The sequence below is a fragment of the Rhineura floridana genome, chromosome 6 (assembly GCF_030035675.1).
Source record: "Rhineura floridana isolate rRhiFlo1 chromosome 6, rRhiFlo1.hap2, whole genome shotgun sequence".
Classification (NCBI taxonomy): domain Eukaryota; kingdom Metazoa; phylum Chordata; class Lepidosauria; order Squamata; family Rhineuridae; genus Rhineura; species Rhineura floridana.
The window spans coordinates 42,539,178-42,564,400 of NC_084485.1; the positions used below are offsets into that span (position 1 = coordinate 42,539,178).

The 25,223-nt window shown below is 42.2% G+C and overlaps 1 protein-coding gene and 1 non-coding gene across 5 annotated transcripts in view; one reads left to right on the top strand and one right to left on the bottom strand.

Moving 5' to 3' along the window:
• SGK2 (serum/glucocorticoid regulated kinase 2) overlaps nt 1-25,223 on the bottom strand; it is a 69,722-nt gene that overhangs the window by 16,995 nt on the left and 27,504 nt on the right. For 3 of the 4 annotated variants that reach the window (XM_061631555.1, XM_061631553.1, XM_061631554.1), the window contains 5 exons: nt 9,387-9,456; nt 8,143-8,200; nt 6,947-6,996; nt 4,333-4,390; nt 1,609-1,692 (listed from right to left, as the gene is read on the bottom strand). In XM_061631555.1, coding sequence (XP_061487539.1) covers nt 1,609-1,692; nt 4,333-4,390; nt 6,947-6,996; nt 8,143-8,200; nt 9,387-9,456 — 320 coding nt within the window. Of the gene's footprint in view, nt 1-1,608; nt 1,693-4,332; nt 4,391-6,946; nt 6,997-8,142; nt 8,201-9,386; nt 9,457-9,640; nt 9,755-25,223 lie in introns of all 4 variants that reach the window. The other variant, XM_061631556.1, reaches the window with a different exon arrangement.
• On the top strand, nt 17,388-17,506 carry LOC133388181 (5S ribosomal RNA). Its single transcript, XR_009763674.1, has one exon. It is a non-coding gene; the product is annotated as a 5S ribosomal RNA (ribosomal RNA).

A 25,223-nucleotide genomic window follows, 5' to 3' on the forward strand; every position in this document is an offset into this window, starting at 1 on the left:
GGTGGCCGAGCTACGTCCCTATCTGGACAGGGATAACCTGGTTTCAGTTGTCTATGCTCTGGTAACCTCCAAGCTAGATTACTGCAATGCACTCTACGTGGGGCTGCCTTTGAAGATGGTTCGGAAGCTGCAGGTTGTGCAAAATGCAGCAGCCAGATTGGTAGCAGGGACCAGACAGTTCGAACTCCTAAAACTGATTCTGGCCTGCTTGTATTGGCTGCTTGTATGGTTCCGAGCTCGATTCAAGGTGCTGGTTTTAACCTATAAAGCCTTACATGGCTTAGGACCACAATACCTGATGGACCACCTCTCCCGACATGAACACACCCGTACACTATGCTCGACATCTAAGACCCTCCTCTGGGTGCCTACTCCACGGGAAGCTGGGAGTGTGGCAACAAGGTAGAGGGCCTTCTCAGTGGTGGCCCCCAAATTATGGAATGATTTTTTTGACAAGGTGCACCTGGCGCTAACACTGTTATCTTTTCGGCGCCAGGTCAAGACTTTCCTCTTCTCCCAGGCATTTTAGCATGTGTTTTTAGATTGTTTTTAATTTTTTTTAATTGTGTTTTTAAATTGTTTTTTTGTGTTTTAAAATTTGTATATTTGTTTTTATTGTTTTTAATTGCTGTAAACCACCCAGAGAGCTTCAGCTATGGGGCAGTATATAAATGTAATAAATAAATAAATAACTACAAAAATTATTCTGCAGAAATATAGTACCACATGGGGCCTGAGTTGTGACTCCTTTATGCATATTATACACATAATATATAATTTTGTATATAATGAGCCAGGCTTTTTTTAAAAAAATGCATGTGTGGCTCAGACATAAGCAGGCACTCAATGCAAGTAGTAATTCAATGCGGGCAAAGCTCAACTGGGTTGAAACCATCAAATTCCATGTATAAATCCATTACAAACTGATTCCATCTCAGTCCCTAATTGGGGCACCCACAACTGCAATTTATAGTTTAAAAAAAAGAAGGAAAGAAAAAGGATTCACTCAGTTACAAGTGACAGATTTAGCATCATGTGCATTTGGCCCTCAGGCCAGTGTGATATAGTTCACCAAAGGTAGACCTTTTTTTTTTATTAGGATAGGGACATGGATGGTTTACAATAGCTTTCATATGAATAATTTCTTGGTTTTCAATTGCTGTTATGATGTAGACGGACAGACACAGATGTATGTCATATTTCCTCTAAAGCTGGGGTGGGTAACCCTTGGCCCTCCAGATGTTGCTGAACTAAAACTCCCATCAAGCCCTACAAGCATGGCCAATGGCCTGAGATGATGGGAACTGTAGTGCAGAAGCATCTGGAGGGCCAAAGATTCCTCACACCAGCCCTAAACTAATATGATATAAAACAGAAGGAGTATTCACATGTTACATTCAATGAATGTACAGTCTATGTTCACAATAGTTGAACTATACACTCTTTTCATATAAATACATATGCTTGTACCAGTGTTCAGTGTAACATGTGAATAAACTTAAAATGAGTATCCATTGTTCATTTTAAAGGCCATGGCATAGTGCATACGGAGAGAGTAGCAAAATTATTTTGTTGAAGGTGCAAGCAAAGATTCCTTTTAAAGAATACCTCTTTTTTCTTGAGGATAAATTTCTTCTGCAGAACTTTCACCGCATAGAACTTCCCATCAGACTTGTGTTTTGCCAAAAGAACCTGAAGCAGGATTGAGAGACAAAGGGGGTCAGTTTTTATGACCTTAAATAATTGGTGTTTTATATTCACATTACAGTGGCATGCCAAGTTGGCAGTTACACAGTGTACAGGGCACAGAGGTTTTTGCTTCATCCAGTGTGCCAAGCAACAAGCCCTATTACTAAGGGCAATTCAGGAGTGGGAGAAACAGTGCACTGAACCAACTGAACATATTTTGGATTTTCAACCACCTGGAGTAGCATCAGTGTCTTACGATTGATTAACCTATTGCATTTTGTGACAACTTGTTGCTTCCTACCTAAGGTGCAAAAGTAAACTGAGATGTTCATTTTTCAAAACAAGAAATGAACATGTCCATTTGAACTTGTTGAAGCAACTTTCATTTACAAAATGGGCCTCTTAAAGCTGAACCCTGACTACCAAGATACTGTGAGGCAGTGTATCAGGACAGAACTTGGGGAGTTCCAGTTAAAAAGCTTACTTAGCCATGATGGTCACTGGGCGACTTTGGGGCTGTCACTATAACTCGGCATGACCTACTTAACAGGATTGTTGAGAGGATAAAGAATGGGACTAGATTCAATCAGCACCCTTGAAGAAAGGGTAGGATTATTTTAAAATGCAGGTTTAAAATGATGCCACATACATGCATTTTCAGGTATTTAATGTTGCACGGGTGTATTTGTGCCATTACTGCAAGTAAAACATAAGTCTTGTGGCACCTTAAAGACTAAGGGTAGTATCCAATTAAGTCAGGAGTAGGGAACCTTAGTCCTGGGGGCTAAACGTGGTCCTCCAAACCTCTCTATCTGGTCCTCAAAACTCAGTGGAGGCTGGTGGCTCCAATGTCAGTGGAGCAGTGAATCTGCTCTGGGGTTTAGTCCAGACTTTTAGGGAGCTATCCAAGGTGCTAATTGCTCCACTATCAAGACTCCCCCTAAGCCTTGTCCCTTTCCCAGGCTACACTCTTTGCTGGTTCTACTCTGTGCTCACATCACATGCTTTTGCCTGGTTAGAATGCATCCCTGAACTGTGATAATGCTTCTTGTTTGCCTGTTGGGAGAAGGTGTGCATGTGTGTACATGCGTGCATGCATGTGTAGAAACCATTGTTTTTTTGGGTGGCTGGAATGTAGCATACAATTCAAAGGCAAGTCACAGCTACTGGCCCTCCCAATTTTTGTCTTTGGCCTTGCTCACCACTGACATGCAGTCCCCAGAAGGTTGCCCATGGCGGAATGTGACCCTTGGCCTGAAAAATGTTCCCCAGCCCTAGACTCATTCATGTTCAGAAAAGACCAATGGATTTCAGTGTGTCTACTCTGAGGATGGCTTAGTCCGATATACCACCGTAACAAATTTTATTCTGGAATAAGCTCTCATAGACTAAATTCCACTTCATCAGATGAATGAATATGATCCTCAGTTGGAAGTATATTACACCGGGATGGGGAAGGTGTGTGTGTGTTTGGGGAGAGAGAGAGACATTGTAAGCAGCAGGGTTAGAGGAAAACGGAAAACAAGGGGGCACGTTTTTGGCATTTGGCCCCGTCTCTTGGACCAAGAAAAAGGACAGCAACTCTGAGTCTAGGATGGAAGGATCTGTCAATTTCAGTTTTCTCCATTTCTCTAGCCTTAAATTCAGTTCTCCAAATCTGTGCATCAATTTGTATTTTTTAAAAATCCTCATGAAAATTCTTGAGCAAATTTCTCCTAATAAACACATTTTTGCATGCCATTTTGACTAATGTACATATTTATGCAAGTAATTTCTCCTAATATAATGCATCTTTTGCATGTTATTTTCACTAATGTATTCATTTTATGCACATTTCTCCTTAATATATCCATTTTTATAAACATTGTTTCAGTGGAAAACTGTATCACAAAATTCAGAGAAGTATGATTTTTGAAGGATGGCTGTGTTTTGATTCTCATATTGTTACAGAAAGCACAGATTCGATAGAGTCACCTTTAAGTGTGAAGTGAATTTAATTTCTCCCCCTTTCCTAGTCTATAATGACAGACGTCTCCAGAGTTTCAAACAGGAGTCTTTCCCTGCCCAACCTGGAAAAGATGGAGATTGATCTTTGGGACCTGGAATCTTTTACATGCAAATCAAGGGCTCTACCACTAAGTTACAGCCCTTTGCATGGTTCAGTTTGGGGCCATAGTGTCCAGAGAGGGAGGTTAAGCCTTCTCTCTGTGCCATTTTCCCCAATCGAAATTGCCTCTGAAGAGCTGCTATTTGCTATTATAGGCAGAACAAAATACTCTGTGTGCAACTTGAAGGCAGGGGGACTCTTCTTCCTTGAAGTAAACAATACATATTATTTGCAGCTCATTCTAAAGATGTATACTAGGACTTCAGAAAGGAGAAGCTCTCACTCCTTACAAATAAGATTTGCCAGGTACGAAACTGAGATTCTCCAGATAGCATTCTTATAGGACACAGAGGGGGGGAATCACACTGTGGGTGCAAATGCTAGAATTAGGACACCAATTACCAGTTCAAGAACATCAGAACTTAGCCATGGGTAAGAAACTAGATTGGAACAAGAGATTGGACAATAGTTGTCAAGAGCTGTCAACACAGTAATAAAAAAGTAAAAATAAAAGTCTTCCAAACTAGACCACTTACTTTTCCAAAGCTACCTTTGCCAATTATCTTTAGAAAGTCAAAATCTGTTGGCTTGGCACTGTTAGGGGAAAAAAGGAGACAATGTGATACACACAAAGCTCTTTTTGTGATTCAAGTAGATTTTCTGTACCACAACCACCAAAACCAATGAAGAACATCAGGACACCAGCCCATATTCTGTACTCTCCTTCAGTCTTGCATTCTGTTCTTAAGCTTATAGATACTCAACACTTCATAACCAGATGAGCCAAACAATCACACAAGAGAACAGCTGCTTAAGAGTTAAACTAGTGCATTCACAAGCTTTTTTATTTCTGTAGTTTCAGGTACATATTTTGGATGTTCATGAGGGAAATGCAACAGAAAATGAGTGCAAAAGGTTCAAACACAAGGTAAGACCATCTCCCATACAGAAGTGACAGAAAGAGTGCTTGGAGAAATGCCGATTGTGTCAGGGATTATCTGCACACAAACCTGAAGTCCTCTTTCTTTCCAAACCGGTATACTATAATTTGTCTGCCAATGCTATTTATTAGGAGTAGATCAGCAGGAGGGATGTTAATATACATAGATTCCAAAGCTGTCCTCCTTCACACAAGGTTGTTTCAGAGCTCCAAGCTTCTTATCATCATCATCAACAACAACAACATTTCTGTGCCACCCTTCCTCCCAAAGAAGCCCAGGGAGGCACTGTAGTGGACCGGGAATGAACAGAACATAGATCTTTGGATGATCTGTAGTAGATCACCAAGGATTTCAGACCCCCAATGTTTTTAACAATAGCAATCCCTCCCCCCATTAGACTGCTGTAAGACTGCAACAAAAAAAGTTGGGACATATGTCCTGCAACTGTAAACAAAATCCGGGGCTAAGGACGTGCACTCAGAGGCACCCTCTTCTTCAATTCTAAGTATATTTCTGTCCCTTGTTCTAAGTTATTGTTTTGCACTTGACTCCAGCAAGTGGATGTTGGGGTTTTAGGGAAAAACAAACTGAATCCTCAAGCTTGATGTCTGACCACCTTGCTACAGCCAGCGAATGAAGTACATTTTGGGGTTTCACAATGCCAGGTTTCCCAAGACTTTACAGCTGTCTCACTTTGGGTGCTTTCACACTGCACTTTATTCTGTTATTCTGATGATTTCTTACCTGGTAATTTGCGTATTATATTTGATCTTTCACACGACGCACAAGCTAGCTCCAGAATTCTAGTGGAATGTAGTGGAAGTTTAGTGCAAATTTCCGTGATAAATGATACCAGAAATAATCTGTTAGCTAGGCTGGGAACCCAGAAGAAAGCTGGAGTTTTTTGCTTAGCTGCAGCCGCTCACATGACAGGCATCCCAGCATGCAGTGTGTTCCTGCCCTTTAGTCAAGCAGGGTTTGGTTTTTTTGCCTGACGAATGCTGTACCGGTATTCCGGCATTGGCACAGGTAGCAGCATCATTTCCCCCACACACTCCTGTCTTGATACAACTAAAACAATTTAAGAAGTCAAATCCTAAAGGGAGAGGGCTTGCATGATGATGGGACGAGATCTTAGACCTCCTACACAGTGGAGAACAGTGCACATGGGTGAGGGACGAAAACAAGCCGTGTGAAAGACTGTTGTGCGAAATGCCGGTATATCGGCTGAAAAAGCTGCTGTTCCTTAACGCAAGAGGTACTGCAGTGTGAAAGGGATTTTAGAAATCGGGATAGAAGTGCTATCTTTTTAATCCGTTAAACTAACGCAATCAGCCCCATGTGTGAAAGCAGCCAATATCTGACCAATCCCTGTAGCTACAATTCCTGCAGCTAGACTGCACCACTACCACCCAAGTAAAAGAAGATTGGCTTGTCTTGATGCTAAGGCTTTATATTTCATTGTTTCAGGGATGTATGTGCTGGTACTGCACAGTTTGGGGAAGTGGTTTTAAACACATAGAGGGCCTTTCCAGTTTTTAGAGTAATAGATAGGAGGTTACACAATAGTTGGAATTAATCAGGAAGTTTCCCTTAAGGCTGTAATATCATTTTCCCAGCTCCAGCTGTGCTAGAACAGCTTTCTGAACATGGATTTTTTCTTTCACAGTTAGCATATCCATTGCTATTTTGACTGTTGTATAGTGTATCACAGGCACCTATTGGGATAGTGTCTGTGCCATGAATTGTGAGAAGAAGCAACATAAATATACCCCAGTACATGCCATTATGCAAACGGTATACTAATTTCTTGCATACAATGCATCTGTTTTAATTTGAGAAAGCACTTTTGCTTTAGCGATATTGCATTTTCATAGCACTCAAACCATAATATGTTATTGCTGGGAACAAGCAATTCTATTCCAGCTAGCAGTGGCACTGCTGCTGGGAGGACTGGCTGGAGTGTGGCTACAATTATTTTGGCCATCTATTGGCTAGTTCCTGTGACATCACCAATGAGGCATGATGCAGTTCCCACCACCACCCTTGCCTGTCTGTAGAATGTTGCAATCCAACGCTTGGCTTGCAAACAGAAAACTCATTTAGGAGCTCAAACTGACTAGCCTCAGCAGAACAAACTGAGGAAACTGAAGCAGTTTCATTGTGTTCTGTAGCCTTGCAAAATGTGTAGGCTTTTGCATGCACTTACTTGGGATTAGCAGAAGGTCCAAGGTTGATGTTATCAGTCGGTGATGAAGGCTGAAAAATTATAGAAGTAGACAGCTGAAGACAACTAAGAATTAGTTACTGGCAAAAGCAAAAACTACACATGTGGGACAACACAAGAACCACTATGTTCCCTACAGACTGCCTCCTTCCCTACAGATGTTGAGATCAGCAGATGGGGCCCTTCTGGTAATTCTGCCATCCTAAGCTCGGAGTGGTGCTGGCCCAGGAAAGGGCATTCTGTGTGGTGGGCCCTAGGCTGCGGGACTCCCTCCCCACTGAGGTGCATCTGGCAACTTCACTGTACAGTTTTTGGTGAATCCTGAAGACGCACCTCTTTCCCCTGGCACTTGAGATGGATATTTTAAAGACCCGCCCTATCTTGTGATTTTAGGTTGTTTATAATTGTTAATTCTGTATTTTAAAATTGTTGTAGCATGTCCGTGGATCTTTGAGTGAAGGGTGGGTAATAAATGTTGCCAAGAAGAAAGAAGCAGCATGCCAGTGCAAGACAAAGTGGCGTTTTTGGTACAGAGGGTAAACGTATACCAGCTTACCTCAGACTGCATCCACCCAACATTATAAAGTACATTCTATGCTCACGGAGAGCTTGTTTTTTCTACCTAGCCCACATGACATTATGCACAATGTGCACCTAATGCATATTTTATTCCAAATTAAAGTGCTTCTGTACAGATATGTTTCATTCCAGATAGAAAAGCTCAATGCATATTGAATCTTCATTGCACCTCTATGTGTCCATTTGAAAGGGCATAGAGGCTGTACCAACAATGGGTGTATCCACACCTGCCAAATGATGGTGGACATATACCGAAATGGCTAATACTATTTCCTTTGTGCATTCACTTGGAGACTGCCAACACCTCTTTAACTTAGCAGTCCTGATGCTTATTGAAAATGGCTGCTGTACCAGTTAATGCTGCAAGTTCTTCATCTGGCCATGAAGTCTCTTGGAAATCTCAACAGACTCTAGACCTGTTGTACACATGGAGGGGACAGAAAAAACACAAGAGCAGCTGCAAAGCTGCTTTCATAATAAGGATACAATAGAGTCCTGCTCCCTACAGCCACCCTTGGATAGGTAAGGAATTAAGATCCTTCAAACTCTCCACCTTCATATTTGAACCCATTTAAATATATTTCATGCAAGATGGTTACCTGGCTGTTATCATCTGGGCTTTTGGAATGGTCCATTAAGGCGGCAACCCTTTCAACACTGTAAAAGACAAGACAACAGTCAATTTGGGAGCCGTGGAGAGAGTGAGACAAACTCTAGCCTCTGCTTCAGGAAGAGACCTCAAGTCACATATGTTATACTAACTTAAGCAGGTTAAGTTGGCTGCAATTTTATGGACAGACAAACCCTAAAGAAGCTGGTGGTTAAGCCTGTATTCTGTCAAACCCATAACTGAGATTTTATTAGTGAAAAACAGTTGGCACTGCACATACCTTTCTCCTGTCCCCATGCAGGTCAGTAAGAACCAAAATCCACATCAACAAAATAGTGATCTCTCCTCTTTCCGGCTTTTAGCACACAGTGGCTAGCACAGTAGATGTAATGTCTGCACATGTGGTGCTGTTTTTGATGCCAAAACCACATTCTAGATCCCTTAATTAAGGGCCAAAGTACACACAATGACAGTGTCATTTTCAAAGTTTAAAAGCAGAGAGTGGGGCAAATTGGATCAAGAGGAAGGTCCAACCCTTCTCCATCTGCACTGTTTTCCTGATCAAAACCTAGTCCCAAGTTGCAATTCGTCCTCTTGGGGGAAAAGACAGATACTCATATTGTCCTTTCCTTTTCCCCCTAGTGAAGAGTATCAGCCAACTAAAAACAAACAATGACCCAAACTGTAACACAGGAAAATGAACAACATGAGTATTCATTCCCATTACTGATACATTAACAAAAAACAAAAAAAAGTCCTTCCTAGTATAAGCCCCAGGGGAAATCCTGACCCTTGGTTCCCCCTTGTAACTAGCGAATTGCAAGTCAAACATGAGATGTTTTAACATTTAATACTCTATCTACTCCTCTTAACAAGAAGCCAAAGAGATTGTGTGGCAGCCCAAACCTGGCACCTTCCCTTATTTCTTAAGTCGGAAGCCCCTTATTTTAAAGTGCCACATGAATAGATACCATTGCTCCAAAAGACCTCATTTTTAAACATCTCCTTTAGCAATCTTACTTACATCTGCATGAGTAAAAGCCTTCCTCACAAGCAGAGTTGAGGAACAAAGCCATATTGAGCAACAAATCCGAGTTTGTGCAAGAGATGCTTCCCTCTGCATCATGCCCGTGCCAGCCAGCTCAATTCACTGCTTATTGCTTGTAGGAGGTTATCCTCAAGCTCAGCTTTAAAGGGATAGCAACCCCCTGATAGAAAGAGACTTATACTCACTAGAAGCACAGTCTGGAACTGGAAGTCTTGATCGTCTTTTCCAACCTCTCTCGCCCGTGCTTTATGAGATCTACAGGAAAGGGAGGAGGGAAAAGTTAAACTGTTCAGCTGGCAGTGCTCACAAGACACATACACAGAGATACATTTGTTCTGAAGTGACCTTGCCCTTCTCATGCATCCACCCACAAGTCAAAATAACCAAGCTTTATTGGAGCTAGGGAAAGACCCTGTTACTCCAGAAAGAAACTTCTAACCTTATTCAGATATGAGCGCAGAAGCAAAAATTTGGAACCCAGCGAGTGATGTCCTGTAAACGGCAACCTCCAGCCTCCCCTTCCAAGGATACTATCCGGAATTGTCCTGCTTTTCTGTGAGGCACACAGAACACATGACAGAAGAGCTACCCTCTCTGATACATCATACTTGGCACAAGCTCAGTTCCTCTCATTCAAAGCTTTCCAAGCATTTTACGAACATGCATTGCGCATCACAGCACAAGCACTATCCTTTTTTCTCACCGGAGAATGCTTAAATGGTTTGCCCCAGTCAGTGGTACAGTTAGGATTGGGCCGGTAGGATTCAGCATTGTTGCAATAGGCATGTATAGATTTTGATGTAATTGCTGTTGTCTATTAGACAGTGTCTCTGAGTAACAACATGAATAGAACTGGGTGGGCTTGTTTTGTTTTAGTACATTAGAAGATTAGCAGTATCCACCTAAGGACAGGTAGAGGCCTCTCAGCACTGCCCTGCCATTCCAGAACACTTAAAATTACAATCTCATACACGTTTTCTCTGGACAAAACCCCAAGTAGGAGTGGGGGAGAAATTCAACTCAGATCACCTTTTGGATCAAATTCACACTTTCTGAAACATGTGAGAACCAAAACACACCTATCCTTTGAAATCTGCACTTACCTGAATTTTACAGTGCTGTTCTCTATCCAAACAATGTTTACAAAAATGCACATATTAGGGAAAAGTGCAAAAAAAAGAAAGAACATATTTATTTATTTTATTTATTTGATTGAACTTTTATACCGCCCTTAGCAAGCTCTCTGGGTGGTGTACATAAAAAATAAAACACTTACAAACAATTTAAAAGCAGCTAAAAAACCAACTAATCATCCAATTATAAAAGGTGTGTCGTATGACTGTCTGTTAAAACATTAGATACAAATACAAACTATTAACAGATATAAAAATATTAAATATTAAAATATTAAAAATATTAAAATGCCTGGACAAAGAGGAAGGTTTTCACCTGGCGCCGAAAGGATAGTAATGTAGGCGCCAGGCGAACCTCATCAGGAAGGGTGTTCCATAATTCGGGGGCCACCACTGAGAAGGCCCTCTTTCTTGTAGTTGCCTTCCGGGCATCTCTCTGAGTAGGCACCCAGAGGAGGGCCTTCGATGTTGAGCGCAGTGTACGGGTAGGTTCGTATTGGGAGAGACGTTTCATCAGGTATTGCGGGCCCGTGCCATGTAAGGCTTTATAGGTTAAAACCAGCACCTTGACTCGGGCCCGGAAACATATAGGCAGCCAGTGCAAGCGGGCCAGGATCGGTGTTATATGTTCTGACCTCTTGGTCCCAGTTATTAATCTGGCTGCTGCATTCTGCACGAGCTGCAATTTCCGAACCGTCTTCAAGGGCAGCCCCACATATAGTGCATTGCAGTAGTCCAATTTCGAGGTTACCACAGCATGAACAACTGAAGCAAAATGTTCCCTGTCCAGATATGGGCATAGCTGGGCCACCAGTCTAAGTTGGTAAAAAGCACTCCGTGCCACTGAGGCCACCTGCGCCTCAAGTGACAAGGATGGGTCCAAAAGGACTCCCAAGCTGCGCACCTACTCCTTCAGGGGGAGTGTAACCTCATCCAGAACAGGTCTAACATCTATCGTCTGGTCAGGGGATCCATTCACTAACAGCATCTCAGTCTTGTCTGGATTGAGCTTCAATTTGTTCGCTCTCATCCAGTCCATTATCGCGGCCAAGCATCAGTTTAGCACCTTGACGGCCTCACCTGAAGAAGATGAAAAGGAGAAGTAGAGCTGCGTATCATCAGCGTACTGATGAGAACGCCCTCCAAAACTCCTGATGACAGCACCCAGCGGCTTCATATAGATGTTAAAGAGCATTGGGGACAAGACTGATCCCTGCGGAACTCCATATTGGAGCGCCCAGGGCATCGAGTAGTGCTCCCCAAGCACTACTTTCTGGAGACGACCTGTCAGATAGGAGCGGAACCACTGCCAAGCAGTACCTCCAACTCCCAAATCCGCAAGCCTCCCCAGAAGGATACCATGGTCGATGGTATCAAAAGCCGCTGAGAGATCAAGGAGAATCAACAGGGTTACACTCCCTCTGTCTTTCTCCCGACAAAGGTCATCATACAGGGCGACCAAGGCCATCTCCATGCCAAAACCGGGCCTGAAACCCGATTGAAATGGATCTAGATAATTGGTCTCATCCAAGAGAGCCTGGAGCTGGCATGCAACCACCCTTTCCAGAACCTTGCCCAGGAATGGTACATTTGCTACCGGCCTGTAGTTATTCAAATTGTCTGGGTCCAGGGAGGATTTCTTCAAAAGTGGTCTCACCACCGCCGCCTTAAGGCGGTTCGGGACCACTCCCTCACATAGTGAAGCGTTAATCACTTCCCTGGCCCAGCCGGCAGTGCCATATTTGTGAAAATAACATACAAAAATGCACTAAATTAGGAGAAATTGCATGGAAAAATGTGTACATGAATCAAAACTGCATACAAAAATGTGTTTATTAGGAGAAATTCATGCTAAAATGCTGAAGAATTTTTATGAGGGTTTTTTAAAAAAATCACAAATTGCTGCAGAAATGTGCAGAACAGAATTTAAGACTGGAAAAATGAGAAACTGGAAATGACAGATCTTTCCATCCCCAGCCCCATGACCTTTTTGTCAAGGGCTGTGTACACAAGTTTATGGTGATTCTGTGCATCCTGTATGTGTATATTTTCCATGTTGTCCGCACAATGTTATCCTCATTCAAGTGGCAGCATGCACTCCCCATCCCCTAATTTGGATTTTCCTGATCCACAGATACTGCAGTGGGAGGGGGGGGAATCCAACATAAAATCATGTGACTCAGCTGTGGACGTACTGAAGCACATTGTGTGGGCAGGGGCTGGATGGATTGTACATGTGTGGCAATATTTTGATAGGTGCCATCTATCTCCACACACCCCTACTTCTGTTGGCAAAGTGCTTATTGGTGGGCTGCTGGTGTAGCTGGAACCATACACACATTTTGTTTAACCCGCTGTTTTGTGCAAGTCTGGAATATCAGAAAATTTGTATCTCAAAAATAAAAATAGGCTGGGGCACAGGTAAACAGATACCTGCATACATGCCCATGATGGACCTCAGGTTTCCAGAAATTGGGGGGCGGGATACTAATTGAGGAGAGGGGACAAAAACACAGTGCAAGTACTGAAAGCACTTGTGTGGATGCATGACATGGAAAAATCGGATCTGTGCAACCCAGGTCCACATTAAGATTCTGGTATATACACTGCCAAGATCCTATAGAACTCAAAGTAAGTAAGAGTGAAAGTGACTGGACCAGAAGTTGCTTACCATCCAAATGCGGAAGCCTCCTCAGGGAAGTAGTACAGTTAAGAAAGCTTATCTTTTCCTCCACAGTAACAGCTTCTCCCTCTGAGCAGCAGCTTTCACAGATGGGGCTTCTTGAGTCAGTTTTGTGAAGTAAAATGGTAGCACTTCTGTCCCAATTTCTAAAGTTCCTTTGACACTGTAGTTCCTGTTGCATTAAGGAACCGTGGCTTTTTCGCCCAATATACGAACATTTTGCGCAAATGTCTTTCATGCTGCTGCAACAAATGTCGCTTTCGTCCCTCACCTATTATACACATGCACACTGTAGTTCCCCACTGTGTAGGAGGTCATCTGTCACCATGCAACCCCTCTCCCTTTAGCATCTGACATTATTTTTGTGGGCTGACTGGACACAGGGGTGTATGCAGGAAAAGGAGGAAGGGAAAGCTACTACCCATGCCTATACTGGAATACCAGTACAATTCTCATCAGGCAAAAAAAAAAATTGATGTGCACCTAAAGGGCGGGTATGGGAACTCCTGTGATTTTCTGTGGTTCCTAAGCTTGTAAACAGATTATTTCTGGAATCATTTATCACAGAAAGGAGGGCTAAACTTCCACTATATTCCACTAGATTTCTGAAACTAGTTTTTACATCATGTGAAAGATCAAATAAAATATGGAAATTACTGGGTGAGAAATCATTGGAATCACATAATAAAGTGCAGTGCGAAAGGAACCAGCTATCCCATTATAGTTTTAGAGTTACCTTAACAATGCTGGATCAGGGCCAAGGCCACAGAAAGAGAAAGAGGAAACATCACAAAAGCAGATTTTAAAAAATCTCTCCCCTCCTGTGTGCAAATATGCAACGCACAATGAAGAACATTCTCCTGACAGACAGCCCCAATGATTTCTTTTCATGATATTTCCCATCAAGCCATATGACATGACCTCCCAAGCCTCAGTTGTGCTATTCAGAACCCTGGAGCAGTAGTGACTCATCACTATAGCACATTTATAAGTGGATATGCCTTCCGGAGTCCCTGGCCATATATCATCTCCCCCTTCTCCTACCCAGCCAGCTTCACCTGTTCCCCACGAGATTTGGGTTCAAGTCAAAGATATTTAATCTTCTTCCAAAAGTGAACATATTGAGATGGAAGGACACAAGGAGATAGATGGCTGGATCAAACCAACATATTCTGTTCTTCAAACAGCACAGAGTTACACTCTGGAATACCACTAATGGCTGCAAACTTGCATGGCTTTTAAAGGGGATTAGACAAATTCACGGAGGAAAATGCTACTATCAATGGCTACTAGTCATGAAGGTTATATTATTGCCTCCAGTATCAGAGAAGCATGCTTTTGAATTCCAGTTCTGGGGATGGGTGGGATCAGAAACGGGAGAGAGCTATTGCACTCATGTCCTGCTTGTGGACTTCCCATAGGGATCTATGGATTGGCCACTGTGCTAGACTAGATGGGCCTTTGGTTTGATCCAGAAGGGCTCTTCCAATGTTGTTATCATCTGGTAACATGTAAGATCCAGATAAGTTCAGTGTTCTCAATAAGCTGCTTTGGCATTTCACCAAGAGCCCAAAGCATGTTTGGCACGGTTTGTTGTCCCTTCCCACAATAAAGTCCTCCACTGCAATATTTGCCTGGGCTTTTATTTTGTCTCCCCCAATTAGCAGATAGAATGGCTTCTCTGAATATTTAACTAGTGAAACCTGCTGTGGAATGTGTTTTGCCCACATTTTATCGTAATAAGGACAGCAATAAAAGAAGACTGCATGCCTGATGCCCTGAGCAACATTTAAGAAGCAGGGAGCATGTAAACAAACTTATAGGTAGCCCAGCAGCAAGAAAAACACAAAGAAACCCACTGCACTTTAACACAACAACTTGCAGAATGAAAACATGGTTCTTTGAAAAAATACCCCATGATATTCTGATTAGCAAGCTAGCTAAATGTGGGCTGGATGGAACAACTGTCAGGTGGATCCACAGTTGGCTACAGAAGCATACTCAAAGTGTGCTCATCACTGATTTTTTCTCAAACTGGAGGGAGATAACAAATGGGGTACTGCAGGACTTGGTCCTGGGCCCAGTGCTCTTCAACATTTTTATTAATGACTTGGATGAGAAGGTGCAGGGAATGCTTTTCAGATTTACAGGTGATACAAAATTGGGAGGGATAGCTAATACCTTGGAAGACAGAAAAAATTCAAAGTGATCTTGATAGGCTGGAGCACTGTGCTGAAAACAACTCAATGAAATTTAACAGAGAAAAGTACAAAGTTCTAAACCTAGGACAAAGATATGTAGGAAAGGGAAAACAAAAACCTTAGAAATGTAAAACACTAGTGTTAGAAAAGTCTACCAAGGGGAACGGACGGCAATATTTGCAACACTAGTATTGCGTGTGCACCAGTTCTCCAAGCAGTGAAAACTCCAGGGGTGCAGCATGTGCTCAGGTTCTGTTTGCTTTGATTGAGGTAACTGAAGACTTACTGATGTTTTGTGATATGTGATTTATTTACACATATATACAGGTTGGGCATAGGTGAAGATACAGCTTAACTCTAACCATTTCTCCTAAATTCATGGTTCCTCACCAGATTTCTAGCACCAACTCTGAGTATCAGACTTCTCACGTAATGCTACACATCCCTCTGTGCTTTTCTCAGGTCTCTTCCAGATGACCTGTTTACTGAGCATTCACCCTGATTTGTTTGTGAGAAAGTTATACAGCATTGCATCAAACAATTGTTATCCCACATTTTTCAGTGCATTTCCCCCATCACTTTCATTAACGCAAAAAGTCTGTGATGTTGTCATGTGTTTTTTTGGAGGAGGGAGAGAAGCAGATTTGTGGTGCAAGAGCCCAAATCCACTTTAACCACACAAACTGAATTTGCCAGAATGTGACGGTGACCCACCCACAAAACAGCAACAAACTTATAGTGGCCTCAGTCCCAACTTGGTCTAAAACAAAATTGTAGGGTCTGCTTGCTTTCCTGCTCACACAGATATCTACATTAGCTCATTCAACAACTGGGAGGAGGAAGGGGAAGTATCAAGTTGTTACTAGGAGGGATGTGTTTATTAAGAGAAATTCACACTAAAATGCTGATTTCACATTTTCACAAATTTCTGCAGAAATGTGGAAAACTAGATTTGCAGTTGAGGGGCAAAATAAAACACAGAGACATCAGCTTGGGTTGAACAAGGGCCACTTTATTAAATTACAGTAAACAAAAACCCAATTTAAAGTGACCTGCAGAAGGAAACCTAGGTGCGGGAACTGTCTATAAGCAAGTATCTTGCCATACACCTTTTGGGCGACCAGCCCCTACCGGGGGAAGGGCAAGCCCATGTGCTTACCCCTTACCCAGGCCACACCTTGTAGGTGAGTAGGGGGGCCTTCCTACGTCATCCTCACCCAGGGCCAGATAACCCTTGGGTAGATGAGATAAGTTGGCCCCAGAGGCAGCCCATATCCTGCCCTCAAGCCGGAAAGCTCTGACAGACAGGCCTCCAAAACTGCCAATCACCCCCAAAGGTGCCTAAGGGGGCCACCTAGCTGTCTTTACCTATTTCCCTTCCCGCACCTTCCCGCACCAGTGCTAAAATGATCTGCCCAGTACGGCATTAACCTCCAATGCAAATTAGCCAAATTAGCCAAAACCACCTATTGATCACTACGCCCCCTAACCCGATCCCCTCCCACTCCCATGGTGTGGAGTAGGCAAAAAACCTGCCCGCCAACGAGGGTGGGCAGGATAAAAATTCCTACTTGGCCCCGAAGCAACCCCTAGGCACACCATGAAAGAGGGAGGGTGGGGTGGGCGTCGCATGAGCAAAGAGGGGGTAGGAAGGGGTGGCTGGGCTTAAATAGGCCCTTAAACCCCGCCCCTTCACGCTGCACATCACACATGCGTAATAGATGCAATGCACGACTTTGCCCCAATAGAAGATGGAGGCAGCGGCTTCGCCTCCAACTGCAACCCTGCCCCACTCATCAGCTATGCGGTGAGTGAGGCTTCATTTAAGATGGGAAAATGAGAAACTAAGAGTACTGATATTGGCAGATCCTTCCATCCCTAGCTGATAGGCCTTTGAAAGATTTGGGGCACAGGCGTATGATACAAATGTGTATATGCTAATTAATATGGATAGATGCAAATTTAGGCTGACTTTCAGAGGGGAAAAACAAATTCATGTTGTCAGGGATTATTCTGAGCTATGGACTGCCAGACCTGCCTGGGAGGTTGGATCGCAGTTCTTCTGTTGTTCAGACCTCACTGTTACAAACATAGAATCAATGAGTTGGCATGGACCATGAAGTCCATTCATCTCAATGCAACCCATCTCATAGGTGACTAACATATCACGACTATGGTCATACTACCCTGAACACACCCGTTCTCATCTGATCTCAGAAGTTAAGCAGGATCAGGCCTGGTTAGTACTTGGATGGGAGACTGCCTGGGAATACCGGGTGCCATAGGCTTACAGGAAGGCAAAGGTAAACCACCTCTGAATACCTCTTACCATGGAAACCTATGAATATATATATATTCACTAATAGACAAAAAACCTTGCGGTTTAAGAATGTATCTATAGCCCACAGATATTTCTATCAAACTTTAAAAAGCAGGGAAATTGGGCAGCTATAGTGAATGCACCAGGGGAACAGGAGACCTGACCTCCTCTCTGAGATATTGGACTGCCCTACAAATTTGTAGCTTGTGTAGGCACATGTTACCAAATTCTTCCAAGCTACACAGCAAGTGGATTGGTCTGTGAAAGACCAACACAAATTTTGTTTGCATTTTGGCCAATTTGTCTTTCCTTTTTCAACAAGCCTTTTAAGTTGAGACCTATCCCAGTCTGCATCTGTGTCAGAATTGTTTAATATGTTTTTAATAATGTTTTTAACCCTTTTTAAAAAGTTTTTTAAAAAATGTTTTTAATGCTGTTTTGTTTTAATGTATTTTAAGATCTGTTTTTATGATGTTTTAAAGTGTCTTAGTGCTTTGTTTGTCCCCCTGGGCTCCTGCTGGGAGGAAGGGCGGGATACAAATTGAATAAATAAATAAATAATAAATAAATTTGTAGGGCAGTCCAATATCTCAGAGAGGAGGTCAGGCCTCCTGCTCCCCTGGTGCATTCACTATAGCTGCCCAATTTCCCTGCTTTTTAAAGTTTCATAGAAATATCTGTGGGCTATAGGTACATTCTTAAACCGCAAGGTTTTTTGCCTATAAATGAATTTCCCTGCTTTTTAATCCGGGAAGTAAGAAATGGGATCCTGTGCAAGCTTGCTGAGAATGGATTGATCATTTGCATGCTTATTGAGTTCAGTGGGATTTACTCCCCTGCAATCATGCTTAGGATAGGTGAAACTGACCACAGGGGATGGGGAGGGCAGGAGGAGGAAGAGGAGGAGGGAGGGGAGGAAAGGCAGAGGGGAGGACTGGGATGGGATCAGGCAGGAGGGGGAGGGGAGGAGAAGGACAGGTTTGATCATTTGCATGTTTATTGAATTCAGTGTGATTTACTCCTGTGCAATCATGCTTAGGATAGGTAAAACTGTCCGGGGGGAGGGAGGAAGGGCTGGAGTGGGCAGGGGAGGAGAAAGAAGGAAGAGGGGGGAGGAGGAAGGGAGAGGAGAGGGGAAGGAGGGGGAAAGCAGGTCTGATCATTTGCATCCTTATTGAGTTCAATGGGATTTACTCCTAAGCAATCATGGTAAGAATAGGAAACTGACCATGGGGGGTGGGGGAAGGGGAAGGAACGTATTGGAGAGGGCAAAGGAAGGGGGAGGGGAGGGCAGGTTTGATCATTTGCATGCTTATAGAGTTCAGTGGTATTTACTTCCGTGCAATCATGCTTAAGATAGGTAAAACTGATCATGGGGAGGAGGAAGGGGAGGGGGAGGAGGAGGAAGGGGAAGGAGGAATTGGAAGGGGATGGGGAGGGAGGGGCAAAGGAAGGGGGAGGGAAGGGTCAAGAGGGAGGGGATTAATAGGGTCATCATAAGTCGTAATCGACTTGAAGCATATGACAACAACAAGCAACATATCATGAAATAAGATTCAAGTCTAGTCCAGTTCCCATTGTGACTAACTGCAAGGCATTTTTCTTTTAATGTAGAGGAGCATTTATGAATGAAATTCTGCATATGCAGACTGAAGTGGTACAATCACCTTGTTGCTCTTCCACTTCATTCAGCTGCATGCATAGATCAGGCCTTGGAACCATCTACTCAGTTATGGAATTAATTCACTGTATGAACAGTGAGCTTGCAATTTTCATTGCTGCAGAATGTTGCATGGCTACTAGCCCACATGGTCTTTCCAATGCTCATGTGAAAAATGATAGATTTCTAGCCCCGATAACCAGCCAGGTGTCCAAAGACTACACAGATTTGACAAACAGATCCTGGGGACTAACATTAAAAAATGGCTATCACCCACTGTGGACACCCATGAGGCACCTATTTGGTTACTCACAGAAGCCAGAAAGCTGTACTTTATGGATCATTAGTATAACCCAGACTTCCCAAAGCTGGCGCCCTCCACATGTTGTTGGACCTCAACTCCCATTATCCCCAGCCAGTATGGCCAATAGTCAGGGATGGTAGGAGTTATAGTCAAAAACATCTGGAAGGTATACCCAGCCAATTGTTAGTTTGTTTGTTGCTAAATGACAGTGCTGTCTGAGTGATGAAAAATAAAACAGCTTAATGAAACCATAGTAATAACTGAAGCAGCACGAAGTATCACCTACACTGCTGGTTGGACATTCAAAGTGCAGAAAAAGTGCCATAACAAGGGTGGGGGGTACAAAGCATTGCAGGATTCAGTGCAAGAGCCTCTCCGCAGTCAGCTTTGGGTGTGCTGACCCCATCAATAGTTTGGGACAACCAGGGGCATTATTAGGGGGTGGCTGTGGGGGCTGAGCCCCAAATCTTTGCAGCAGGAGCCAAATCTCCCCCACTCTTTAAAAAAAATATTTTTAAAGAAACTTTGCTTATAGGGCAGCAGAGTGCGCTGCAGAGAACAGTGCTAGTGAGATCCTGGCCACCCACTGCCTGTAAATTAGCAGATGCAAAATAAGTACCTAGCAATGCCCCTGAGGATAGCAATGGTCAGCTGAATCAATATGCCCAACATCCAAGCACTTATCTGGCTGGAAGTGCTGTTATATTCTGAAGTGGGCAAAGGTATTTCAAAACTAGCAAGCAGGAAGATGAGCCACTACTATGAGCCAATGCAGGAAAGGTGAGGGGGGGCACAACTGAATTTTGTGGCTCACAACAACTGCTTGTACATATCAGCATTGCTGAGCAAGGAATATATAGGATGGGAACTTGTGACCCTCCAGCCAGCATGGCTAATGCGCCTGGATGGGAATTGTACTCCAACAACATCAGGAGGACCACAGGTTTCTTCATTCCTAGAATATTAGATCCCACTCACACATCTGAAAATAATAACATTGCTTTGTACGATTTTATTAGTTGTGTACACAAAAAGGAACATAACAAGGATCCTCCAATGTATTATGCAAGGATTTGGAATTCATAAAATGTGCTCTAACCATTTCTACATCATTATTACTTCCTCTTCTAGTGTAAATTTCGTTATGACAAACTGTTTGTAACATCAATAGTTAACACCCATATATTCTGCAGAATTATTGGTTGTAATGTTAGCCTTCAGTTATCAAAGTGTAGACAATTTGGCTGCATTCAGGCAGCAGCTTATTCCATTTTCCCAAAGTTTCCTTCCTTACCTGATAATTTCTGCATTTTATTTTATCTTTCACACAATGTAAAAACCAGTTCTGAAAATCTAGCGGAATCCAGTGGAAGTTTAGCACTCATTTCTGTGTTGATTTTTTCTAGAAAAAAAAAATCTGTCTGCAACCCCATTAGTCTAGAAAATCATGAAAGTGACAAAATGTGGGGTGGTATATTGGCATACAGTTCTTTCCTGTTGTTTTTGTGGAGGAATCATGGGGGAACAGAAGTGTTCATGTGTGGAAAGCTTGGGGGAGTACTGATACGTCCAATGACATTCATTTTTGTGTCATACCACGCTCACTGGTGTGAATGAAATTTAGCGCAACATGACAGTATATTGGTCAAAAGGTATAGTTCCATAATGCAACAGGTACTGCAGTGTGAAAAGAATGTTAGAAATTGGGACAGAAATATGTCCATTGTAATCATTTAAAAAATGTTTAAGATGGTTTGTTTTAATATGTTTTAAAATATGTTTTATTTCAATGTGTTTTAAAATCTTTTGTTTTTAAGATGTTTTACAGTGCTTTTAGTGTTTTTGTTTGCTGTCCTGAGCTCCTTCTGGGAGGAAGGGTGGGATATAAATTTAATAAATACACAAATAAATAAATCAGCTTTCAAGTGCAGCCTTTGTAGGGTATGGTTGTTGCTTTTCTTTATATTTGGATTAGTATATTTTGTTTTATATGATCTGTATTTTTTCATTCTGGATGATAAATGTTTGGATGTATGCTTGAAAACCAATAAATATGAAATTAAATTATGATGATTTTATTATTATTATAATTGCTTATATGTAAGAAAATCTTTCAGTAGGAAAGAACATAATGGAAACCAGTTAATCTTAGTAACATCAGTAAACATTCCATGTTTTTTGCATGGAACTTTGTCTCAACTGCAAGAGATCAATTCTTGAATTTCCACTAGCAAAACTGAAGTTTTATGTAAATCTTAGCACAGTTCATAAACAAGAAAGCAGCTGATCTACCTTAGTTTATTCAAGGCTAGTCTGAGTATCTATCCAAGTCAACAAAGGCTACCATCAAGTGCATGCCTTAAATAATGAGCCCTCTCCTCTGGAAGGAAGTGCAGGGTCAAGTGCAGAGAGATTGTTTGGATTATCCAGATGACACATTTTGGGGATGAAGCAAACAGCTTGACCCAAAGCTGCATCATGCTCTGTACTTCACTCCAGCTGCAGCTTTATGGTGAGTAATTTCACATAGAACTCACTAAAGCCTCACTTTCCTAGACAACTTGTTCACATCCATCTTTATTAGAATTCCATCCTCCATAAACCCCATCCTTATCACCAATGACTCTCCTACTGTACAGCTGCAATGAAGACAACGGGTGGACAAATCTGTCAATGCCTGTTTCTGTTTTTTCCTATCTTAAATTCAGTTCTCTACGTTTTTCACAGCAATTTGGGGAAGGGGAATTAAATCCTCATGAAAACTTGTCAGCATTTTATTGCTACTTCTAATAAGCAAATTTTTGTATGCAATTTTTACTTATACAAATTTTTACAAAGTTTATACAGATTTTTACAAAGTTTATACAAGATTTGGATCAGAAATATTTCTAATACGCTAGAAAATGAACTAAGTTTATTTTACTTGTATTTAGTAAACAAAGCTAAAAACTTTAAAAATGCCAAGCTTGCTTATATTTGCAAATGACAGCCATTCATTGTTACTGCTAACTAACTTACGAAACAGTTTTTTTCCACAAAGAAATAAAGCAAAGGAAAAGTTTCCATTTTGGAAAACATTTCTGCCCCATATCACTGCACCCCATGACAGCCAAATAACCCAACACTTTAGCCTTTTCTCATAAGGAAAATGTTCCCATCTCTTATTCATTTTGGTTGTGTGTTTCAGTTCTGCGATAACTTTTTTTTTTTGATGGAGCAACCAGAGTTGTACATAGGATTCCAAGTGCAACCACACCATAGATTTTTATGCAGGGATTGCAATACTGGCTGTTTTATTTTTATTCCCTTCCCTTTATTCCTAGCATGGAATGTGCTTTTTCATTGCTGCCAGAAGCTGAGTTGACATTTTCCTTAAGCTAACCATCATGACCCCAACAGCAATTCCCCAAGCAGTCATAGTTCACAAGACCCGATCAGTGTACATCTGAAATTGGAAATATTTGTCTAAGTATGGATCACTTTGCACCTACTTACATTGAAACTCAATAGCCATTGTATTGCCCTTTTCATCTAGTGAAAGCCAAAAAGCCTTCAAGAATCTAGATACAGCTTAATTTTGTGTATCACTTTACATCACTACAACGGCCAGTATTTTCTCAAATCTCACTAACAGCAGTCCATTAATTCCATGCTTATAATAAGTCATTTAAAAGAAAGAAAGAAGCTGTTTACAATACGATTGCTACCTTGCAAGAAAAAGGCAGCCTCAGAGCCTCATATTGCAGGCTTCTCTGTACACCCACCCCTCTCTTGCCCTATTGCATCCACTTTACTGCATCACCTAACCTAGATTGTAAACTTCAAACATCTCATATGCAGCCTACCCTAGAAGCACTAACTTTGACTTCAAGATGACAAGCACTGAGCTATTTTCTGCTGTAACTCCATAGGGGGAGCTGTGCTAGTTTATTACAGCAAATGCAAAAGAGTCTCGCAAGTGTGGGCATTAATCTAAACACAAGTCAAAATCTAGGTCAAAAGCTCAAGTTATTGGAAATATATTTTAAAATATTAAGGGATTGCCCACTAGCACCAAGATATATAAAACAAATTACTATGTACTCCAGTTGTCAGTAAGAAGATATACAGCGTATTTTTTTTACACCAAGGTCATCATCAGGATTTGTAGCCCAATCCTATAATTCTGCATCTGCAGCCCAGTTCCATCCATCCTGGACCTTAGCTCAAGTGGCATACTATACATGTGAAATCCTATTCAGGTATACACAGAAGTGAGCTCCAGATAAGTGTGTATAGGATTGCAGCCTAAGTGAGGCAGAGTGAGTGCCTGGTCCTTGAGCCCCCACAATTATCTTTGCATTAGCTATCTTCTGGGGGAGGAAGCTGCAGATGTTGGAAAGAAGTTTAGGCTAAGGCAAGCCAGTACTAGCATTATCACTCCACTTTTTAGCCAGCCATTGGCTCCCAAAGCACTTAACAATCAAAATCTAAAGCATCAAAAAAGTACAATCAAACCAAACAATACTAAAAACTACCCCATGCTGAAATCTGCCCTCCAGTTTTCATCTGCTGAAAAAGAGGGTGCCACTTTACTGCCTCATTCTTTATTTATTTAAGCTTGCTTTATTGTTGTGAGTTGGCCAAAGCTGATACGTGTGTTTTTCTTTCCAGGGAACATCTCTCTGCACCTCCCCAGTTGTCTGTGTTTCGTGATCTGAAAAAGCTCCATGGGAGGAGTTCTCATTATGCCTTCTCTTGAGCTTTAACTGAAGTGCAGGCACCCAGGAAGGCTGCAGACCACAGACTGTTGGTGAGATGATTGTAGAATGAAATAAAATGTATTAGCAAACATCTCAAAAGTAAGGTAAGGGCATCAAAGGTGGAACCAAGGAAAGGTTGAATAGATAAGGTCTCTCCTGTCCTGTTATCAGTGCAGCAGCTGTAGCCGTATCTCAGAGCTTGGAAAAGTTACTTTTTTGAACTACATCTCCCATCAGCCCCAGCCATCATGGCCACTGGATTGGGCTGATGGGAGTTGTAGTTCAACAAAAGTAACTTTTCCAAGCTCTGTATCTTTCTTCCTCTGTCTATAGTTGGAATGTATTACTTTTATGATACAAGTAGTTTCACACATAACACTCAATTCAAAGTGAAGCTTATGCTCAGGTTGTCAAAGAACACTGTGGAAAATCACTGTGGGGGAAGGGGATGGGCTGACCCCTAGGGCCATAACAAGAAGACCAAATGTGGCCCCTTGTGCCAGTGGTAGCAGCACAGGGCTATTGCACTGCAGAACCTAGGAACAGGCTGTACATTGCAGTATTTAATTTTATGGCAAAGACATCGTTTCTTCTGCACGAGTGCCAGATTTAATACAAGACAGCGGTCCCATATTTGTAGAAGTCACAAAGGGTTTTTCCTCTCCATCTATAACAGAGTTCTCAAAGCTGGTGCCCTCCAGATGTTTTGAACTACAACCCCATCAACTCCAGCCAGCATGGCCAATGGTGAGGGATGATGGGACCTGTAATCAAAAACTTCTGGAGAGTACCAGCTTTGAGGAAGGCTGCCCTATAATATTGTAGGGGAGCGAGGCTAGACATACCTACATTCTCACTTCCTTGCAACTACTAAAGAGAGAGGGATTTGGCATCTCGATGTTTAAGATTAGCAGCAGTTATTCCAGGTGGTCTTAATAATGGTAAGCGTTCAGCTTCTTAAAGATAATACCTTCGTATA